Source organism: Monodelphis domestica, chromosome 5 (assembly GCF_027887165.1).
Source record: "Monodelphis domestica isolate mMonDom1 chromosome 5, mMonDom1.pri, whole genome shotgun sequence".
Lineage (NCBI taxonomy): Eukaryota > Metazoa > Chordata > Mammalia > Didelphimorphia > Didelphidae > Monodelphis > Monodelphis domestica.
In genome coordinates, this window is record NC_077231.1 from 252,451,811 (window position 1) to 252,473,781 (window position 21,971).

General features: G+C 35.2%; 1 protein-coding gene across 6 annotated transcripts in view; it reads right to left on the bottom strand.

Annotated features, from left to right (window-relative positions):
- Nucleotides 1–21,971, bottom strand: part of LOC103102612 (uncharacterized) — a 72,243-nt gene that overhangs the window by 21,677 nt on the left and 28,595 nt on the right. For all 6 annotated transcript variants that reach the window (XM_056800044.1, XM_056800043.1, XM_007504768.3 and 3 more), the window contains 2 exons: nucleotides 17,735–17,800; nucleotides 11,599–11,670 (listed from right to left, as the gene is read on the bottom strand). In XM_056800044.1, the coding sequence (XP_056656022.1) occupies nucleotides 11,599–11,670; nucleotides 17,735–17,800 (138 nt within the window). The remainder of the gene's footprint in view (nucleotides 1–11,598; nucleotides 11,671–17,734; nucleotides 17,801–21,971) is intronic.

A 21,971-nucleotide genomic window follows, 5' to 3' on the forward strand; every position in this document is an offset into this window, starting at 1 on the left:
TAAAGACATAGATAATTTTCTTTTCCTGCCCCCCCCACCCCCCATAGCCAACGCGTAAGTCCACTGGGCATTAGATGTTTTCTTGATTTGAACCCATTGCTTTGTTGATAGTATTTGCATTAGAGTGTTCATTTAGAGTCCATCCTCTGTCATGTCCCCTCAACCTCTGTATTCAGGCAGTTGCTTTTTCTCGGCGTTTCCACTCCCATAGTTTATCCTTTCCTTATGAATGGTGTTTTTTTCTCCTGGATCCCTGCAAGTTGTTCAGGGACATTACACCGCCACTAATGGAGAAGTCCATTACGTTCGATGATACCACAGTGTATTAGTCTCTGTGTACAATGTTCTCCTGGTTCTGCTCCTCTCGCTCTGCATCACTTCCTGGAGGTTGTTCCAGTCTCCATGGAACTTCTCCACTTTATTATTCCTTTTAGCACAATAGTATTCCATCACCAACATATACCACAGTTTGTTCAGCCATTCCCCAATTGATGGGCATCCCCTCGTTTTCCAGTTTTGGGCCACCACAAAGAGCGCAGCTATGAATATTTTTGTACAAGTCTTTGTGTCCATTATCTCTTTGGGGTACAGACCCAGCAGTGCTATGGCTGGGTCAAAGGGTAGATATTCTTTTGTTGCTCTTTGGGCATAGTTCCAAATTGCCCTCCAGAATGGTTGGATCATTTCACAGCTCCACCAGCAATGAATTAATGTCCCTATTTTGCCACATCCCCTCCAACATTCATTACTCTCCTTTGCTGTCATGTTAACCAATCTGCTAGGTGTGAGGTGATACCTCAGAGTTGTTTTGATTTGCATCTCTCTGATTATAAGAGATGTAGAACACTTCTTCATGTGCTTGTTAATAGTTTTGATTTCTTTATCTGAGAACTGCCTATCCATTTCCCTTGCCCATTTATCAATTGGAGAATGGCTTGATTTTTTGTACAATTGATTTAGCTCATTATAAATATGAGTAATTAAACCTTTGTCAGAGGTTTCTATGAAGATTTTTTCCCAATTTGTTGTTTCCCTTCTGATTTTAGTTACATTGGTTTTGTTTGTACAAAAGCTTTTTAGTTTGATGTAGTCAAAATTATTTATTTTACATTTTGTGATTCTTTCTATATCTTGCTTGGTTTTAAAGCCTTTCCCCTCCCAAAGGTCTGACATGTATACTATTCTATGTTTACCCAATTTACTTATGGTTTCCTTCTTTATGTTTAAGTCACTCACCCATTTTGAATTTATCTTGGTGTAGGGTGTGAGGTGTTGATCTATTCCTAGTCTCTCCCACACTGTCTTCCAATTTTCCCAGCAGTTTTTATCGAATAGTGGATTTTTGTCCCAAAAGCTGGGATCTTTGGGTTTATCGTATACTGTCTTGCTGAGGTCGCTTTCCCCCAGTCTATTCCACTGATCTTCCTTTCTGTTTCTTAGCCAGTACCAAATTGTTTTGATGACTGCTGCTTTGTAATATAGTTTTAGGTCAGGGACTGCAAGGCCCCCATCATGTGTGTTTTTTTTCATTATTTCCCTGGATATCCTTGATCTTTTGTTCTTCCAAATGAACTTTGTTATAGTTTTTTCTAAATCAGTGAAGAAGTATTTTGGTAGTTCAATGGGTATGGCACTAAATAGATAAATAAGTTTGGGTAGGATGGTCATTTTTATTATATTGGCTCGTCCTATCCATGAGCAGTTAATGTTTTTCCATTTGTTCAAGTCTAGTTTTAGTTGTGTGGAGAGTGTTTTGTAGTTGTGTTCATATAGTTCCTGTGTTTGTCTTGGGAGATAGATTCCTAGGTATTTTATTTTGTCTAAGGTGATTTTGAATGGGATTTCTCTTTCTAGTTCTTGCTGCTGAGCTGTGTTGGAGATATATAGAAAAGCTGATGATTTATGTGGGTTTATTTTGTATCCTGCAACTTTGCTAAAGTTGTTGATTATTTCAATTAGCTTTTTGGTTGAATCTCTAGGATTCTTCAAGTAGACCATCATGTCATCCGCAAAGAGTGATAACTTGGTCTCCTCCTTGCCTATTTTGATGCCTTCAATTCCTTTATCTTCTCTAATTGCTACTGCTAGTGTTTCTAGTACAATGTCAAATAGTAGAGGTGATAATGGGCATCCTTGTTTCACTCCTGATCTTATTGGGAATGCATCTAGTTTATCCCCATTGCAGATGATATTAGCTGTTGGTTTTAGATATATACTGTTTATTATTTTTAGGAATGACCCTTCTATTCCTATGCTTTCTAGTGTTTTTAATAGGAATGGGTGTTGTATTTTATCAAAGGCTTTTTCTGCATCTATTGAGATAATCATGTGGTTCTTGCTAGTTTGCTTGTTGATGTGGTCAATTATGTGGATGGTTTTCCTAATGTTGAACCAGCCCTGCATCCCTGGTATGAATCCTACTTGATCATGGTGAATGATCCTTCTGATCACTTGCTGGAGTCTTTTTGCTAGTATCCTATTTAAGATTTTTGCATCTATATTCATTAGGGAGATTGGCCTATAGTTTTCTTTCTCTGTTTTTGACCTGCCTGGTTTTGGAATCAGTACCATGTTTGTGTCGTAAAAGGAGTTTGGTAGAACTCCCTCTTTGCTTATTATGTCAAATAGTTTGTGTAGTATTGGGATTAACTGTTCTCTGAATGTTTGATAGAATTCACAGGTGAATCCATCAGGCCCTGGGGATTTTTTCTTAGGAAGTTCTTTGATGGCTTGTTGGATTTCAATTTCTGATATGGGATTATTTAGGAATTCTATTTCCTCTTCTGTTAGTCTAGGCAGTTTGTATTTTTGTATATATTCATCCATTTCTCCTAAATTGGTGTATTTATTGCCATATAATTGGGCAAAGTAATTTCTAATGATTGCCTTAATTTCCTCTTCATCAGAGGTGCTGTCCCCCTTTTCATCTTTAATGCTGTGAATTTGCTTTTCTTCCTTCCTTTTTTTAATTAGATTGACCAGTACCTTGTCTATTTTGTTTGTTTTTTCAAAGTACCAGCTTCTTGTCTCATTTATTAAATCAATAGTTCTATCACTTTCGATTTTATTAATTTCTCCCTTAATTTTTAGGATTTCTAATTTGGTTTTCTGCTGGGGGTTTTTAATTTGATCGCTTTCCAGTTTTTTCATTTGCATTTCCAATTGATTGATCTCTGCTCTCCCTTGTTTGTTAATATAAGCATTCAGGGATATGAATTTACCTCTGATTACTGCTTTGGCTGCATCCCAAAAGGTTTGAAAGGATGTTTCGCCATTGTCATTTTCCTCGATGAAATTATTAATTGTTTCTATGATTTCTTCTTTAACTAAACGGTTTTGGAGTATCATATTGTTTAATTTCCAATTGGTTTTAGATTTGGTTTTCCATGTACCATTACTAATCATTATTTTTATTGCCTTGTGATCTGAGAAGGCTGCATTCATTATTTCTGCTTTTCTGCATTTGTGTGCTATGTTTCTGTGACCTAATGTATGGTCAATTTTTGTGAATGTGCCATGTGGTGCTGAGAAGAAGGTGTATTCCTCTTTATCCCTATTTATTTTTCTCCACATGTCTATCAATTCTAATTTTTCTAAGATTTCATTCACCTCTCTTACCTCTTTCTTATTTATTTTTTGATTTGATTTATCTAAATTTGATAATGGTTGGTTTAAGTCTCCCACTAGTATGGTTTTATTGTCTATTTCTTCCTTCAATTCTCCTAGTTTCTCCATTAGAAATTTGGGTGCTATATTATTTGGTGCATACATATTGATTAATGATATTTCCTCATTGTCTATAGTCCCTTTTAACAAAATATAATTACCTTCCCTATCCCTTTTGATCAGGTCTATTTTTGCATTGGCTTTATCGGATATCATGATTACCACTCCTGCCTTCTTTCTATCAGTTGAAGCCCAGAAGGTCTTACTCCATCCTTTAATTCTGACCTTGTGGGTGTCAACCCGCCTCATGTGTGTTTCTTGAAGACAACATATGGTAGGGTTTTGGATTCTAATCCATTCTGCTATTCGTCTACGTTTTATGGGTGAGTTCATCCCATTCACGTTCAAAGTTATGATTGTCATTTGTGGACTCCCTGGCATTTTGATTGCCTTCCCTAATTCTAACCTATTCTTCTTCGGCTCTACCTTTTAGTCCAGTGATTTACTTTGAAACAGTCCCCCTTGTCCCCTCCCTTGATGTTTCCCTTTTTAGTCCCTCCCTTTTTGTTCCCTCCCCTTCCCCCCTCTCTTTCCCTCCCTTTTTGTTCTCCCTCTCCCCCTCCCCCCCTTGGTTTTCCCTTCTCCTTACCCTTGTTGGGTAAGATAGAATTCAAGATCCCAATGGATCTGGATGTTTTTCCCTCTCAGAGTTGATTTCCCTGAGATTGAGGTTTAAGTAAATCCCCCCCCCCCTCTCTTCCTCTCCTTCTTATAGGAGTTTTCTTCCCCTCCCCTTCCCATATGAATCTTTGTGTGAGAATGATTATTCTATTTGGTCTTTCTTTACCCCCTATTTATACATTACATTTTCCCCACATATTAGTATACATAGGTTGATATAAATGTAGTCCTTATAGAAGAGAGTTTGAGTAAAAGAAGAAGATAACATTTTCCCCTTTCCTTAATATTTACCTTTTCAGGTATTCCTTGCTCTTTGATTTTCGGTATCAAACTTTCCACAGAGCTCTGGTCTTTTCTTTGCAAAAAGTTGGAAGTCTTCTATTTTGTTGAATGCCCATACTTTCCCTTGGAAGTATATAGTCAGTTTTGCTGGGTAGCTGATTCTTGGTTGGAGACCCAGCTCTCTTGCCTTTCTGAAGATCATGTTCCATGCCTTACGATCATTCAGCGTAGAACTTGCAAGGTCTTGTGTGACCCTGATTGGCATTCCTTTATATCTAAATTGTCTTTTTCTGGCTTCCTGTAGGATTTTTTCTTTTGTTTGATAGCTTTGGAATTTGGCAATTACATTCCTGGGAGTTGTCTTTTGGGGGTTTAGTGTAGAAGGTGTTCTGTGAGCTCTGTCAGTGGCTGTATTGCCCCCTTGTTCTAGAATCTCTGGGCAATTTTCTTTGATTATATCTTGTATCACCATGTCCAGTTTGGTGTTTATTTCTGGCTTTTCTGGGAGTCCAATTATTCTTAAATTATCCCTTCTCCCCCTATTTTCCAGATCTATCACCTTGTCGGTGAGATATTTTATGTTCTCTTCTAATTTCTTGGTATTTTGGCTTTGCTTTATTGATTCTTGCTCTTTTACATGATCGTTGTCTTCCAGCTGCCTGATTCTGGCCTTTAAAGCCTGGTTTTCTTTTACAGTTTGGTCAAACTGGTTTTGTAGATGCGTGAATTTCTTTTGCATTATTTCCAACTTTTCCTCCCAGAAGGCTTCCATCTTTTTGGTCATTTCTGATTCAAATTCTTCATAGGTTTGTGGAGAGTTTCCATTTCCTTTGGAAGGTTTTGGAGCATTTTCTTTTATATTATCTTCTATCTGCTCTGTATTTTGTATTTTGGCTCCATAGAATGTGTCCAAAGTCGCCCCTTTCTTCTTATTTTTCTTGGTATTTTGGGGCTTCTGTGCTTCTGTGGAGTTTTCCATCTCTGAATGTGGAGGATTGGCTTTTCTTGTCTCTGTCTGGTGTTCAGAGGCTTTAGTCCTGGGCAGATGGTTCTATGACTTTCCCTGGGTTAAACTGAATATGCCTCACTGGAACTGGAATGGAAGGGTCGGACCATGTTGCTTTCCGGAAGTTGCCTTCAGAATCGCTGGCCGTGAGGCTGTTTCGTTGGCCTGCGGGGGGATGGGCTGCGGCTAACCCAAGCTCCGAGAGCACAGACTTTCACTGAGACTTGGATAGCAGGATCCAGCCCGTGAGGCTGTCTTGCCCGCCCTGAGGGTTGCTGTTGTTTTGACCAGCTCTCTGCAGCGGAGGCCCCAGGCAGTAACTTTCACCCTGACCGACCAGCTCTTTGCAGCGGAGGCCCCAGGCAGTAACTTTCACCGGGACTGTAGAAGGCCCTGAGGGTTCTGCTCTCTGAGCCCAGCTGGCAGGGCTGCGGCTTCCCAGAGCCTTGGACTCTGCGCTCCTACCCCTGAGGTCCGAGGGATCTCGGGTTCTGGCTTTTGAGGGGAGCCGTACCTTTTGAACCGGGTCCACGTCCAGGAGGAGGGTTCCCAGGGTCTGTGCTGTTGATCGTTTTGAATTTCGTCGCCTTAGGAGCTTATAGTTTGAGATCGGTCGGGAAGGTTTTTCCGGAGATCTGAACTTGAGCTTTCTCTAAGCCGCCATCTTAACCGGAAGTCTTAGCATGTATTTTTATAAGAATTTTGGGGAAAGGATGAAATACTTATTTTCTTGTTGCATTAATTTGTTTAATTCCTCTTCTGAAAATATGTGAAAGTCTGACAAAATCCCCCCTAGTTTTGGGGGGAGATAGGAGTAGAAAAATCATGATCAATGTGCCATTAAAAATGAACATATCAAATTTGACAAGAAAGTAGGAATCATTCTAATTATAATCATATGTAAAATAGTAATATTTATTATTTTCTTCCAAAGTTTCCTAGGCTATCAAGGGTAAAGCAAACCCATAGCATCATTAATGTAAGATAAAATATTCAGTTGTGATTTATGGATGCAGAGATAGCCATACTTGAGAAAGAAGCACTATGTCAAGTTGCCTTCTGTTTTCTAAAGATCTTCCAAATCAAAGGAAAATATTATAGTTTAATAAAAAATAAGATTGGTATACTTATTTACACACCAAAGAACAAATTTCTACTGAGTATATAGTTTTAAACCATTTATTTGGCCTTCAACCTCAACCATTTCTTCAACTATAAGAGAAATGCAGTATTATTCAATTCAATGGGGGGGGTATGGTCTAAACACATCTTCTATGAAAACTGTAGAGGATTAGATATCCCCTCCCCCTGCCATTTATTAATCTATTTATTTTTTCAAAAATCAATATTCAACTACCCAGCAGCCATGTTCCTTCTAATATTTTCAAGTTGTAAATACATGATAGTGTATGAATTTTATGAATCACCTAAAAAACAACTACTCTTGGTATATTATGCTTTTCTTTCAAGGTTTCCCAGGCTATCAAAGCCAAAGCAAATCTATGGGAATAGTATTGTAAGAAAGATTTTTCACATGTGATCTATGGACTCAAAGAAAGTTGTACTTTTCCCATTATATAATTTCCTTCTTTCTGTCTAAGAATATTCTAAACCAAAAGAAAATATTATGGTTTAACAACAAATAAAATTGGGACTTATTTACACACCAAAGAACAAATTTCTTCTGCTTGAAATATTTTAAACCATTTAGAATTTATTTATATCATATTTACTAACTGAGTCAGGTTAGATATCTTGTCCTTCTAACCCTGGCTTTCTTTGCCATTCAGTTTTAACCATTTTCTCCTCTACAAGAAATATTCACTCAGTTAACTGAACAGGAAAAAAATCCTTTTAAAATACATATACTGTGAAAACCATGGAGAAGGACAAAATGTTTCCTTGCTCATGTATCAATTGGTTATTTTTTCTTGAAAATCTGTAACTGAGAACTCAGTCCTGAATCTCCTTATATTTCTAAATCATGAAATGATTATATTCTATGAATCATGATACATTAGCACAGAGCTAAGAACTATGAGAGGACAAGATAAATCTATACAATTATGAAGTGAATTTTTTCTTTTTTATTCAACTTTATTTCTTTTTAGTTCCAGATTTTTCTCCTTCCCTCCTTCTATCCCCTGCTCCATTTAGAAGGTAAGAAATACAAAAGCCATTACAAATATGAAGTCATGCAAAAAAAAATCAGCATTATCCATGTTCCCTGAGAGAGAGAGAAAGAGAGAGAGAGAGAGAGAGAGAGAGAGAGAGAGGGAGAGAGGGAGAGAAAGGGAGAGAGAGAGAATATACCTTACTCTGTCACTACTTTGAGTCCATCTGTTCTCTGTCTGCAGAGGGATAGCATTTTTTTTTATCATTGAATCCTAAGGAACTGTGGTGGGTCATCGTATTGATTAGTTACTAAGTCTTTCACAGCTGAATAACTTTACAATATTGCTGTCATTATGTAAATTCTTCTTCTAGTTCTACTCACTTTACATCAGTTCATATAAATCTCCCCCAGTTTTTCCTGAAAAGAACTCCTTCATCATTTCTTATAGTACAATAGTATTCCATCCCATTAATATGCCATAATTTATTCAGCCATTCCCCAATTGATGAACATCTCTTCAGTTTCCAATTTTTGCAACCACAAACGATGAGTCTTTTTCAACTTTCTTTGATCTTTTTGGAGAATAGACTTGGTAGTAATATTGCTGGGTTAAAGAATATGCACAGTTTTATAGCAGGTTGGACATAGTCTTAAATAGTTCTCCTGAGTGTTTGGGCCAATTCACAACTCTTTCAACAGTATTTTCCCACATCTCCTCTAGCATTTGTCATTTTCCTTAGACAATTTGATTAGTATGTGGTCGTATCTCAGAGTTATTTTAATTTGTATTTAATTATAAGTAAATTGGAGCCATTTTCATATTATTACTATTAAGATTTCTTCCTCTGAAAACTGCCTGTTCATATCCTTTGGTCATTTATCAATTGGAGAATGGATCTAATTCTTATATAATTTTGGTTTAATTCCCTTTATATTTGAGAACTGAGACTTTTATCAGAGAAACTTGCTTAAATTTTTTCCTCCTATTTTCTTGTATTTCTTCTAATTTTAGCTGCTTTAATTTTGTTCAGATAGATAGCTCTAATGCAGTTTGTGGAATGGATTTCATTACTTTGAAGTCGTGATTGGGAAACCAACCTATTTGAAAATTCCATTTTTTTGTCTTAAAGTCAAGGGCAAAGTGTAATGGTTTGTTGTTTTTTTTTAATCAAGCACATAAATATTTATAAACCAAAGGAGAAACTCCCATACATATATACTAAATATAATATTTAAAATAAATGATTGGTGAATATTATCCTGATCACTAAATATCACTTGAGCTGTGAACCTTATTTGACCTTGATCTAGGATCTTTGACTAATTCTAGAACCACAGTCTTCCCATCAACCCTTCACCAACTACAAAATTAGAAGTTTATAGTCTATTTGACAAGAGAAAAATAATTTTAAAATCTATCCTGTCATTTTTTAAATATATAGAAACATTCTTTCCTTATTTTTAAATTGTACATCTATGATAATGAGGTAAGTAGCTTGACAACAAAGTAATGAAGATTTTCACGGGTAGCTTGAAAAATGAATCTGATTAAGACCAACATCTGAGGGACAGTCACATTATTTTCTCATCTCGGGAAATTTTCCATCAAGCTAAACCTTAAAGATTAAAATTTATATTTATGAATCAAAGAACTGCTAGATTTTACAATACTTAAAAGATATTTCTTCATTTTTAGTGCTGTCATCTTAGACAAATTCATGTTTGGCCTTTATGTAGCTCTATGGAAGTAATTTGTAGACCTCCAGAGGACGAACTTCTGTCTTTGACTTCATCCTTTGCCTCAATTACAAATGAGATGATTTTGGTTCACCCAGTAGAGAGAAACTATTTTTAACATGACTACTCTGGAAAAGGCTGAGACATTTATTTCTTCATTTTATTAGTTTGCTTTTCCCATCTGAAAATATGTAACTGGTCCCCAATTAGATGCATTTTCCCTTTTTCAAAGTTATGAGTCTTTATGATGAAAGATACCATGGAATATTGGGTAGTCTTGGAATAGGAAAAACTTTGGTTCAATTCCTGCCTCTGCCAACTATTGACTGAATGGGGGAGGGAGGAAGGAGAATAAGCATTTATTAAGTACCTCCAATGTACCAGTATTCTAAGTACTTTAAAAATATTACTTCACTTGATTTTCCCAACAGGACACTGAAGTAGATGCTATTATCATCCCTATTTTACAACTGAGGAAACTGAGGCAGACAGAGGATAGGTGAATTGCTAGGATCATGAAACTAGTAAATGCCTGAGGCTGGATTTTGACTTATCTTTTGGACTCTAAGCTTGGCACTCTGTCCCTAGGTCACCTGTATGCTTGGAACCATTTAGCCCTGCCTATGAACCACCATCTAGATGATTTTCTGAGATTCTGAGTTCTACAATAACTATCATTCTGCCTTATTAGCTTCCTCACCTGGGGTTGTCTACATTTATGAAATCACAAATCTGGACAAAAAGAAAAGTACTGATGGTTATTTTATATGATGGAGTATGTAAAGTTTGACAACAATGTTAATAAGGATCATTTTTTGTGCATAGCTCAGTCTGATAAGTTTGAGGGACATATTGTTCTTGTTGTTTAGTTGTGTCTGCCTCTTTGTGACCCCATTTGGGGTTTTCTTGTGTGAAGATTGGATTTAGCTAATTCCTGATTGTAACAATGAAGATACTTAGTTTAACAAAATCAGGAATGTCTTGGGAACTTTAAATTACTCCACCCTGCTTAGATGTACTTTAGGGGAAGATAAAGTTGTAATCTCCTGATTGAACAATGAAGGTATTTAACTCTTAACTTATAGTGAAGCTAGAACTTTAAGTTAAGTCTGTTTTAAGATCTTAATACAAAAAGGTGTAAAGTAACTATACAGGTTAAATTAATCACAAAAAGGTCAAGTAACTAACAAAAGGTAAACTTAACAAAGAAGTGTTAATTAACTTTAAAGATATAATCTAATCAAAAGAAGATGAGAACTAAAAGTATGGGCAGTCCTGGAGAAAAACCTTTGATGTGATTGTTAGGCGTGAAAATTTAGAGGAGGAGACACAAGGGTGAAAGATCTATATATTTGGATCACTTCCTCTCTCTGGCACCTTTTGCGGCAGAGAATTGGCTGATACCAGTGTGCTGGGCCTTTAGGCATCTTAGCATGGCTACAAGCTATTGTCTGGTTTGGTGGTGAGTTTCTGGCTGAGTTTCCCTCCTTTACTTTTCCAACTTTATCCCCTTAGAATCCTCTAATCTTCTTCAGAGACCTAGAGACAGGAATTTTAAACTCCCCCTGGCACAGGCCAGGCAGGAGAAATCCTATATCCTCTTCCCTCCTTCTACTTAATTTCCTTCCCTCTATATTAATTAAATTACCATAAATTTCTAGACTGACTTGTGTATTTTATTTGGGATTTCCCCTGGTGGCCAATTGAATCTAGATTTTAAGTCACAACCCTAAAATTATCTTCATACTTGGCAAAAATACCAGAACAGTTTGCCATTTCTTTCTCTAGATCATTTTACTTCAAATGAGGAACTGAGGTAAACAAATTTAAGTTATTTGACCAGAGTCACACAGATGATAAATCTCTGAGGACAAATTTGAACTCAGAAAAATGAGTCTTCCTGACTCCAGGATCACCACTTTATCCACTGTGCCACCTAGCTCGTCTGAATAACATAAATGCTTTCCATTTTTCTATTTTTTTCTGGGCTATCAAAAGACCAGGAAAAACTTTACAGAGAAAAGTGTAATATGGCTCTGACACATTTATAAAATATAAAATCGATTTTCTTTTAATATAATTTGAAAATATTAACTAATGTTATACTTACTGAATAGATCATCCCAGCTTCGACATGGACCAGGTAGAACAATTTTCTTTTCAATCTCATCTTCTTCATACACTAAAAAAAAATTATATATTTTTTTCAATTCAATAATGAAAACCTATTTAAACAGGACTACTGTGAGAATTGTAGAAATGAATGAGAGATTTCTCTATTTCCCGTGTTGAATTAATTTATCTATTTTCTCTTTTGAAAACCTAAAATTTGATACCATTCTGATCATTTTTATGTGAATAGATGACTACATTGTAAGCAGGTTGATGATGAAGAGTGAGCATAAAAGAAGAATTTTCATGTGTCTGATGAAATCATATACCAAATGATGGGGAACTTTCTTTTTTAGGAAAAGTATATCTAGACATCTGTTGGAGTTCTATCCCTGCTCCAAAGCAAGGTAACTAATAACCTTTGGCCCTTCCTCATTACTAACTTCATTCTTCAAAATAAGAAGGGAACTAAGCAAACCAATTATTCTGGACCTGATTCTAACCAAGATCTGGTTGCTAAAAAACAATGATAGAGATAACTAGAGCAGAAGTAACCACTCTAACCCTGGATTTCATAATAGATGTGAGGAAAACATACTCTAATAATTTACCATATTTTTAAAATAATATGTTCCCAAGAGTTCAGAAAAACTTTCTAAAATTATTAATTTAAAATTTATTTTAAATAATTTTAAAATTTAAAAAGTAGAATTGGCCAATGAAAAAAAAGGAATACAAAGGTAAACTAAAGAAAATAATTTCTTAAAAATTAGACTTGGGCAAGTGGAAGATAATGACTCCATGAGACATCAAGAAATAATAAAGCCGGGGAGAATTGGAGTGGTGGTGGGCAAAGTCCATCAATTTTCATTAAAATTAATTCAAAGAGGGGGCAGGAAGGTGGCTTACTGGATTGAAAACTAATCCTTAGAGACAGGAGGTTGTGGGTTCAAATCTGGCCTTATATACTTCCTAGCTGTGTGTCCCGGAGCAAGCCACTTAACTAACCCCCATTGCATAGTCCTTACCACTGTTCTGCCTTAGAACCAATAAACACAATTGATTCTAAGGAGTAAAGAGTTTTGTTTTTTTTTAAATATTGGTTCAAAGAGGAAAAAATACATCTACACATTTAGCTGGGTTTGGTAATCTCTCTTACCCAGTAGGGAAGTAGTAGAAAGAGATGAGAAAAGGAGGGAAAGGGAGGACATGATAAAAGGGAGGACAGATTAAAGGAGGCAGAAGCAAAACAGACACATCTGAAGGAAGGTCAGGGTAAAAAGAGAGAGAAAAGAAGAAATAGAAGAAAAAAGGATGGAGGGAAATATATAATTAGTAATCATAACTGTGAATGTGAATGAGATTAACTCATCCATAAAATGGAAGCAGATAGCACAATGAATTAGAAACCAGAATCTAACAACATGTTGTTTTAAAGAAATACAGTTGAAATAGGAAGATAATAAAATAAACCCACATAAATCATTGGCATTTCTATGCATTACCAATAAAACCAAGCAGCAAGAGATAGAAAAAGAAGTTCTATATTAAATTAACAATAGATAACATAAAATATTTGGGAGTCCACCTGCCAGGATAAACCCAGAAACTGCATGAACTTAATTATAAAACAATTTTCATACAAACAAGGTCAGATCTAAACAACTAGAAAAATATTGATTGCTCATGGCTAAGCTGATAAAATATAATAAAAATGACAATTTTGCCTAAATTAATCTATTCAATGCTCTACTAGTTAAACTGCCAAAAATTATTTTATAGAGCTAGAAAAAAATAGTAATAAAACATGTATGAAGAACAAAAGGTCAAGAATATCAAAGGAATCAATATGAAGGAAAGTAGCCTAGAAGTGCCAGATCTCAAATCATATTACAAAGTGATAATCATCAAAACAATCTGGGACTGGCTAAGAAATAGAATGGTGAATTAGTGGAATAGATCAGGTACCTAGCACTATACCTAGTAATAAACAACCATAGTAATTTATTGTTTGATTTATTAATAAATAAACCAAGCTTCTGGGACAAGAATTTACCATGTGATATAAACCGTTGGGAAAATTGGAAAATGTTATGGCAGAGACTGGGGATAGCACAACATCTGACACCATAGACATGGATAATGTCAACATGGATACATGATTTAGATATAAAGGTGATATCAAAAGCAAATTAGGGGAACATGGAATAGTTTGCCTATCAGCTCTATGGATAAGGGAAGCATTTTTGATCAAACAAAAGAGATAGAACATTATAGGATATAAAATGTATAATTTTTATTATATTAATTTTTTTGTACAAACCCTCTCCCTCCTCCAATACAACCAAGATTAGAAGGAAAGCAGAGATCTGGGGATGAGGGGGGAGGGAATTTTACAGCAACTCTTTCGATAAAGGTTTTGTCTCTCAAATATATAGAGAACTAACTCAAGTTAACAAAATTATGTCATTATCTTATTTATAAATGATCAAAGAAATTTTCCAAACTATATATACTTGCAAAAAAATGTTCTAAATCATTATTTTAAAAAATCTTTACATTGTGTCTTAGAATTAATTCTAAGTATTAGTTCTGGATTCAGCAATTGAGGTTAGGTGATTTGCTCAGGGTCACACTGCTAGAAAGTATCTGAGGCTGGATTTGAACCAAGGGCTTCCATTTCTAGGACTGGCTCTCTATCCAGCTAGCTGCCCTCTAAATCACTCTTGATTAAAGACATGCAAATCAAAACAACTCTGAGGCACCATCTCACACCTATTAGATTAGTCAATATGACAGAAAAGGAAAATGATAAATGTTGGAGGGGATGTGAGAAAATTGGGACACTACTGCATTGTTGGTAGAGTTATGATCTAATCCAACTAGACTGGAGAGCAATTTTGATCTATGCCTAAAAGGCTCTAAAACTGTGCGTACCCTTTGATCCAGCAATACTATTACCAGGTCTATATCCCAAAGAGATTTTTTTTTAAAGAGGTGGGAGTAAAAGGACCTATTTGGACAAAAATATTTATACCAAGTCTTTTTTTTGATAGCAAAGATTTGGAAATTGGGAGGTTGTCTATTAGTTGGAGAATGGCTAAACAAATTGTGTTATGTGATATATGGAATATTATTGTACTATAAGAAATGACAAGTATGATGATTTTGGAGAAACATGGAAAGACTTTCATGAACTGATGCAAAATGAAGTGAACAGAACCAGAAAGACATTATACACAGTAACAGCAAAATATTTTTGATGAATAACTGTGAATGTGACCTAATTATTAGTGATCCAAGACAATACCAGAGACTCATGATTAAAAATGTCATCTGCCTCTAGAGAAAGAAGTGATGCCAACTGAATGCAGACTGAAATATACTATATTTCACTTTCTTAATTTTCTTTTCTATATTTCTTCCACAAAATGACTAATATGTAAAATATTTTACATGATTGCACATGAAAAATATATATCAGATTGCTTATTATCTCAGAAATGGGAGAGGGGTGAGAGGGATGGAGGAAAAAAAGAAGGGTAGAAAGGACAGAATTAATTTGGAACTCAAATTTTAAACAATGAATGTTAAAATTATTTTTACATGTAAATGGAGAAAAACAAAAAAAAATATTTTAACAAAGAGACAGAAAGACTTCACCCAGATTAAAAATAAGGGACTAGAGAAGAATTTGTTTCAGCTGAAGTAAAAAAGGAAAGGAGTAGAATGAACTCAGACAAAGCAGAAGCAAAAAAGACCTAATTAAAGAGATAATCGGGGAAATATGTTTTGTTAAAAGGTACTATCCATGATGAATATTAAAAAGAGATGTATAGCAAATTTTTCTCACAATGGTCTTTTTCTCAAATATATAAGGACCTAAGTCAAATTTACTTTTTAAAAAGGCATTCCCTGAAATAAGTGGTCAAAGATATAAACAGGTGGTTTTTGGAAGAAGAAATAAAAGTTATCTATCATCATATGAAAAACATTCTCTAAATACTATTGTTTAGAGATGTACAAATTAAACAACTCTTATACCTATCAAAAATGATATATTCTGGAAGGAGTGTGGAAAAAACGAGACGCAAAAATGGAGAACAATTTGGAACTGCACATTCACTTAGATCCAGCAATACTACTAGTAGGTCTGTATCCCAAAGAGATAAAAAAATAAGGACTTATATGTACAAAAATATTTATAGCAGTATTTTTTATGGCAGCAAAGAATTGGAAATAGAGAGGATGTCTATTAATTTGGGAATGATTGAATAAGCTGTGGCGTATGATTGCCATGGAATACTGCGGTGCTACAAGAAATGATGAGGGCAGCGATTTCAGAAAAACCTGGAAATACTTACATGAACTGAAGCAAAGTGAAGTGACCAGAGCCAGGAGATTATTGTTCCCAGTAAGAACAATATTGTTATGTTGATCCACTCTCATCAATACAATGATCTAAGATAATTCTGAAAGATTCGTGATGAAATATACTATTTATCTCCAGAGACAGAGACTTGATCAACTTCGAGTGTAAACTGAAATATAACTGTCTTACTTTATTTTTCTTGGTTTTGTGACAACTAATATGGAACTGTTTTACATGATTTCACATGTATAACTGATATAATAGTGCTTGCCTTCTCAATGGGTTGGAGAGGGGCTGGAAAGAGAATTTATAACAAAAAAATTAAAGAATATATAATTATTTTTGAAGCTATATGAAAAGTTCACTCAAAAGGATAGAAAATTCTCAAAAATGAAATTGTGTACAAAAAGAAAAACAATTTTGATGAGGAAAAAGAAACTGATAAGATTGCCCAGAGAATTTACTGACTGATGTGTTATTAAAAGATGTGTAAGTAGAAGATGAAGGAAAGGTCAGGTAATGGAAAATGATTTTTTTAAAAGTGTGATAATCTTGGGAACATAGTCAGGAGTGGTGAAACTAATGTTAAACTATAATTATCTCTGAAGGCTAAGGACAACAGTTTGATTTCCCACCTCATCCCCTCCAAGTTATTATGAAGAAAGGAGGGACATAACAAAAGGGAGAGGACTGTGGCTTATGGTGGGTGGAACAATGATAACACACAATGAAAAGAAGGCAAAATCACTCAACTTGCACTGAACTGCTGTTTTTTATGCTATGCAAGTTGTGGGCAAAACATCAGATGATTATAATGGGCTTAACATGAATAAATAATGCAATATGACATCTGCCCTTTTCCCAAACCTACTTTCCAAGGTGGTTATAAGATCGATTGAGTTAATGTTTGTATATTGCTTAGCCCAGAACCTGACATTTGTAGGTGTTTATTCCTGCACTACCATGTTTGGTTCTGAGCTGCCACATTTTAGGAATAACATTGTAAAACTGTGGAGTATCCAGAAGTGAAGTCCAGGAAAGTGATGGGCCTCAAAATAATCAGTTGGAAAAAAAAAAGGAGATAAAGACCAAAGAAGAGGTTTATATACATGACAGCTTTCCTGATCAATGGAAGAGAGATCCAACTTGCTCTGCTTAATGCCAGAGGATTACCAGGAACAACAGTAGAAACTTAAAGAAGCAAATTAAAAACTGATATAAGGAAAAAGCAGCAAGGTGGCTCAGTGGAGAGAGCCAGGCCTGGCGATGGGAGATCCTGTGTTCAAATGTGGCCTCAGACACTTCCTAGCTGGATGACCCTGGGCAAATTACTTAAACATCATTGTCTGGCCCTTACTGTGCTTCTGCCTTGGGACCAATATTTATTATTGATTCTAAGACATATGGCAAGGGTTAAAAAAATCTTATATAAGGAAAATTTTCCTAACTATTAGAAATCTCCAAAAGCCAAATGAGGTATTTGAGTAAAGGTGGAATGATCGCATATACATGTCATAGATGAGATTGTTATCTAGATGGTCTCTAAAACCCCTTCTAGTTTTGAAATTTTGTCAGTCCATCATTTAATCTTTTTATTATAATTTAATTTAATCTCATTCATTCACAATTTTTATTCTGATATTCAAAATCAGAGGCAAAACAAAGGTTAAACATTGTTGACTCATCAAAAAGATATAAAAAAATCTCTTGGTTAACATAATATTAATACATAATTTAAAGACTTTTAATGTTATTTACTTACAACTGATAATTTCTATTTGTTCATCTTCGTTTGCTTGAGCTTCCTTTGGTCTGTTTGGCACCAATCCTAGGTGTGTAAGAGAAAGACTTTCATCAATAACTTTAACAATTTCCTGATCTATAAAATTAACAATGTTAATTTATACTTATATAGCACTTCAGAATTTGGAAAAAAAAATTTACAAACATGATCTCACTTGATTTTTACAACAATGCTATGAAGTAAACACTACAAAATTTATTATTTTCATTTTATACTCAGGAAAACTGAGACTCAGAGAGGCACTTACTTAGAGAGGAACAGAGACAGCTGGGATTTGCCCAGAATCACACAGCTAATTAAGCTGAGGAAGGATCTTAACTCAGGTTTTCCTGGCTCACACCCATGATTCTGTCCACTATACATTATTGTCTCATCCTTAGAGAACAGGATCTTTTAGTTTATTTATTAGGGAAAAGTTAATACCTACTGCAAAAACTCCAGAAAAGAACAAAAAAGCATTTCTTTCCTTGTTTATTAAACAATCTTCCACTTCTAAAATATGTAACTGCATTTCCAGCAAGATTTGTTCCCTCTACTTAAAAAAAAAAACATTCCTTACCAGTGCAATCTTTTTATCTCTGAGATTCTATCATAATCCAATTTAGTCCAAATGTATACTAAATACCTGTTATATGTAATTTCATAAATTGACTGTTCCAAACATAGTGATTCTATTAGGCACAATTAACATATCTAGCAGAGAAAAAATTTAAATACACATATTGTGGAAACTCTGGAAAAAGATGCTTTTTCTCTCTTTTATATATTTAGGGGTTTTTTAAATTCCTAAACTACATAAATGGTTGCTCAGCAAGGTTCTTCTTAGTTCTACTAATTCATGGGTGACCAACCATACTACAATAGCAACAAGCAATTAAAACTTATCTGTAAAATATGGGAATTGGGACCGAGAGAAGCAAGATGGCTCAATGAGAAGACTAGGTCCCCTTTACCACCTTAAGAAAGCAGGAAATGAGCAAATGTAAAAGAATAGTAATTAAAATAAGGGACCTCTTAATAATTAAATCCTCCCTCTGGGGAAAAACTCCCCATAGAAACTAAAGAAATAAAGGTGCTTCATATAAGTATGGTGAAGAAATGCTGTTCTTTAGTCATTTCCAACTCTTCATGGCCCCATTTGGAGTTTTCTTAACAAAGATATTGAAGTGGTTTTCCATTTTCTTCTCCAGCTTGTTTTACAGATGAATTAACTGAGACAGAGTTAAGTCACTTGCCCACAGTCACACAGCTAATAAGTGTCTAAATAAGGATGGATTTGAACTCTGGTTTTCTTGATTCCAGGCCCAATACTCTATCTACTGAGCCATCAAGCTACCCATAGAGTGAATAAATACTTCAGTGTAAAAGATGTCCAGGGCAAATCTCTAAAGAAAGAGAATAATTCTTAAGTAATCATTATTAGAAATGCAGAAAAAAAGAAAAGAATAGCTTGAAGAATATCTAAAATTGGAATACATAATTAAAGACTTGTAGGAAGAGATAAGAAATGGAATTAGAATTTTTAATTAAAAAGTTTAAAAGAATTGATGGCTTCAAACAGAAGCTAGAAATTTTTAATAAAGAAATGGATACCCTACAGAAAAAAATGAGGAAGTTGGATCTCAAAAAATGCAATGATACAATAAGAATTATTAGAGCAAAATCAAAGATACAAATTTAGAAGCACAATGCTGCTTCTAAAGTCATAAGATCAAAGATCAAAGGTTTAGAACTAAAAGGAACCTTTAAAATCCATTTAGTCTGTGAAAGGAAATTCTTGGTTCTCTTTGCTTATTCTGAATTTACACTTGTAAAAAAGGAAATCATTTATTCTCTTTGCATAGTTGGAATTAACACTTTCGTTAAAAATAATTTAAATACCCCTACTGAGTACCTCATTAGATTGTGATGACAGGATTAACTCTCCTTTGTCTTCCTTTTGATTGAATCAACACAAGCTTGAACTAGGTGGAGGAGCTTACAAACTACTTAGTGAATTCACACCCTCAGAAACTCAATCAACCAGGAACTGTGAACCCTTTTGATGAGAATTCACACCTCCAGAAGGTGTGAATTGGATCCCACAGACACAGCCCCCCTGGGCAGTGCTGGGCAATTTGGAAGCTGTGATTGGCCCCTGTGAAGAGGGCGGAAGGGACAAGAAACCAATAGAAAAGGCCCTGAATTTCTGAGGCTGGGAGGTTGGTTTCAATAAGGAAGTCAGCTTCAAGAAGAAAGTCCACTTAGGGAAGAAAGTTGACCTCAGGAATCATTTTCAGACCTGCCTCTTGGAAGGAATGTGGGTGAATGGAAAGCTGGCTTTCCCTTCCTGTCTTCTGGACAGAGTTTAATTCCAGTTGAAGATCAACAAGGCCTGGCTGTGTCAACCAGAACAATATTTAGTTAGATAGGCTAATGTCTTTTCTACCCTTTTGTATTTCCCTACTCTTACTCTTTCCACCTCTTTTGTTAATAAAAGCTATTAAAGGTCATTTTGACTTTGAGCAACAACATTTTAAATCTGTGACCAAAATTATGATTTATAATTTTCATATATTTTAGTCAAACTAATAATTTTTAATCCATACAAGTCCAATTTCCTCATTTTCCCTGTGAGAAAACTCTATTCCAGGGAGGATAAGTAGCTGGCCTGAGGTCACACAAGTAGTATCAGTAGGAGGATTTGAACCTAGGTTATCTGACTCTAGAACAAATGTATTTTCCACTGTATTCCAGGACTCAGAAATTTTAAGATTCCCTGTCTTCTCTCAAGAACCTGATGAAATAAAATATTCATATTTAAGGAAGTCAAGAAAGAAAATTCCCTATTAGCTGAAGAGCCAGTTAAGCAATGTCCAGAGCAGTACTGTAGGTGTGAGTTGCTCCAATATGCTCTGGTCACACATATACCCCAAATTTATTTCTGTTTCTGTTCATGTGCATGCTTTGCCACACTTAGAGTGTGGCATTTCATTAGTGGCACACTTAGTGTGCCATTTCATTAAATGCCTTTGTTTCAAGTTAATTCTATCTTCTAGCTCATTGTCATACTGTGTAAGCAAGCCTTGGCTAACACCACATTCCTCAGCTTCCTCTCTGCTCTGATTGGAAGGCTGAGGAATAGAATACCAAATTCCTCCCAGTGCCTCAGAAGTTATTGCTTTTCTACCATATGTTCTTTCTTATGCATTGCTTCTTTGAGAAGACATTTGGTAGATATATTTGTTGCACTCATTCCAACTCAAACTTTCCCCCAAGAAATATGGAGGTTATACTCACCTCCATACTGTATTCATTCCACTCATACTCTTTATTCTTTCTCTACATCATCTCAGATACAGAGAGGATGGGTTTCCCTATGATTTAGCAAAACATATGAAATATTTTTTACATGAACTTTTTTGCTTGTCTCCACCACAATTTCCTCATTACAAATAAGGAAATTATCAATTTCCCTATTACAGATAAGGAAACCATTTCCCCAGTTACCAGATGCAAAAGTCTGGAATAATTTTTAACTTTCTTTCCTTCATTTTCTACACTTGACAGAACACTCAATCATCTTTTTTTGCCCAGTTCTTTCTGTTTTGACTTTGCTTTTTCCTATTTTCACTTCTACCACAAGTTTTAAAAGTGTTCTTCACTTTATGCTGCATTACTGCTGCAACATCCTAGTAGGGACCCTAGCTCTGAAATCTCTCCATTCAAATCTGCCCTAACAAAACTGTTATGATATCCTTCCCAAAATTATATTTTCCATGTTATGTCACTGATCAAGAATCTAAGGGGGTCCCTACATTTTCATCTCAAATCCAAATCTCTCATGGTTTAGCATTAAATATTTTGTTTTATTTGTTGTTCAGGTTTTTTTTTTTTAATTGTGTCTGACTCCTCCTGATTCCATTTGAGTCTTTCTCAGCAAAGATACTGAAGTGGTTTACCATTTCCTTCTCCAGTTCATTTTTAGATAATGAAATCGAGGAAAACAGGGTTAAGTGACCTACCCAGGGTCTTGAACTCTGGAATATAAGTTGCTCTGAGAACTATGGTGCTCACTTAGCTGCCTATCCAGTCTATACTTCCAACTCTTCTCCCTTCTAATCTCTTTATAATCTTATCAAACCCATTTCCTGATAACTTCCTTGTATTTGCCATCCTTGGCATGTGATTTGCTCTCTCTCTTTGTCTGTGACAT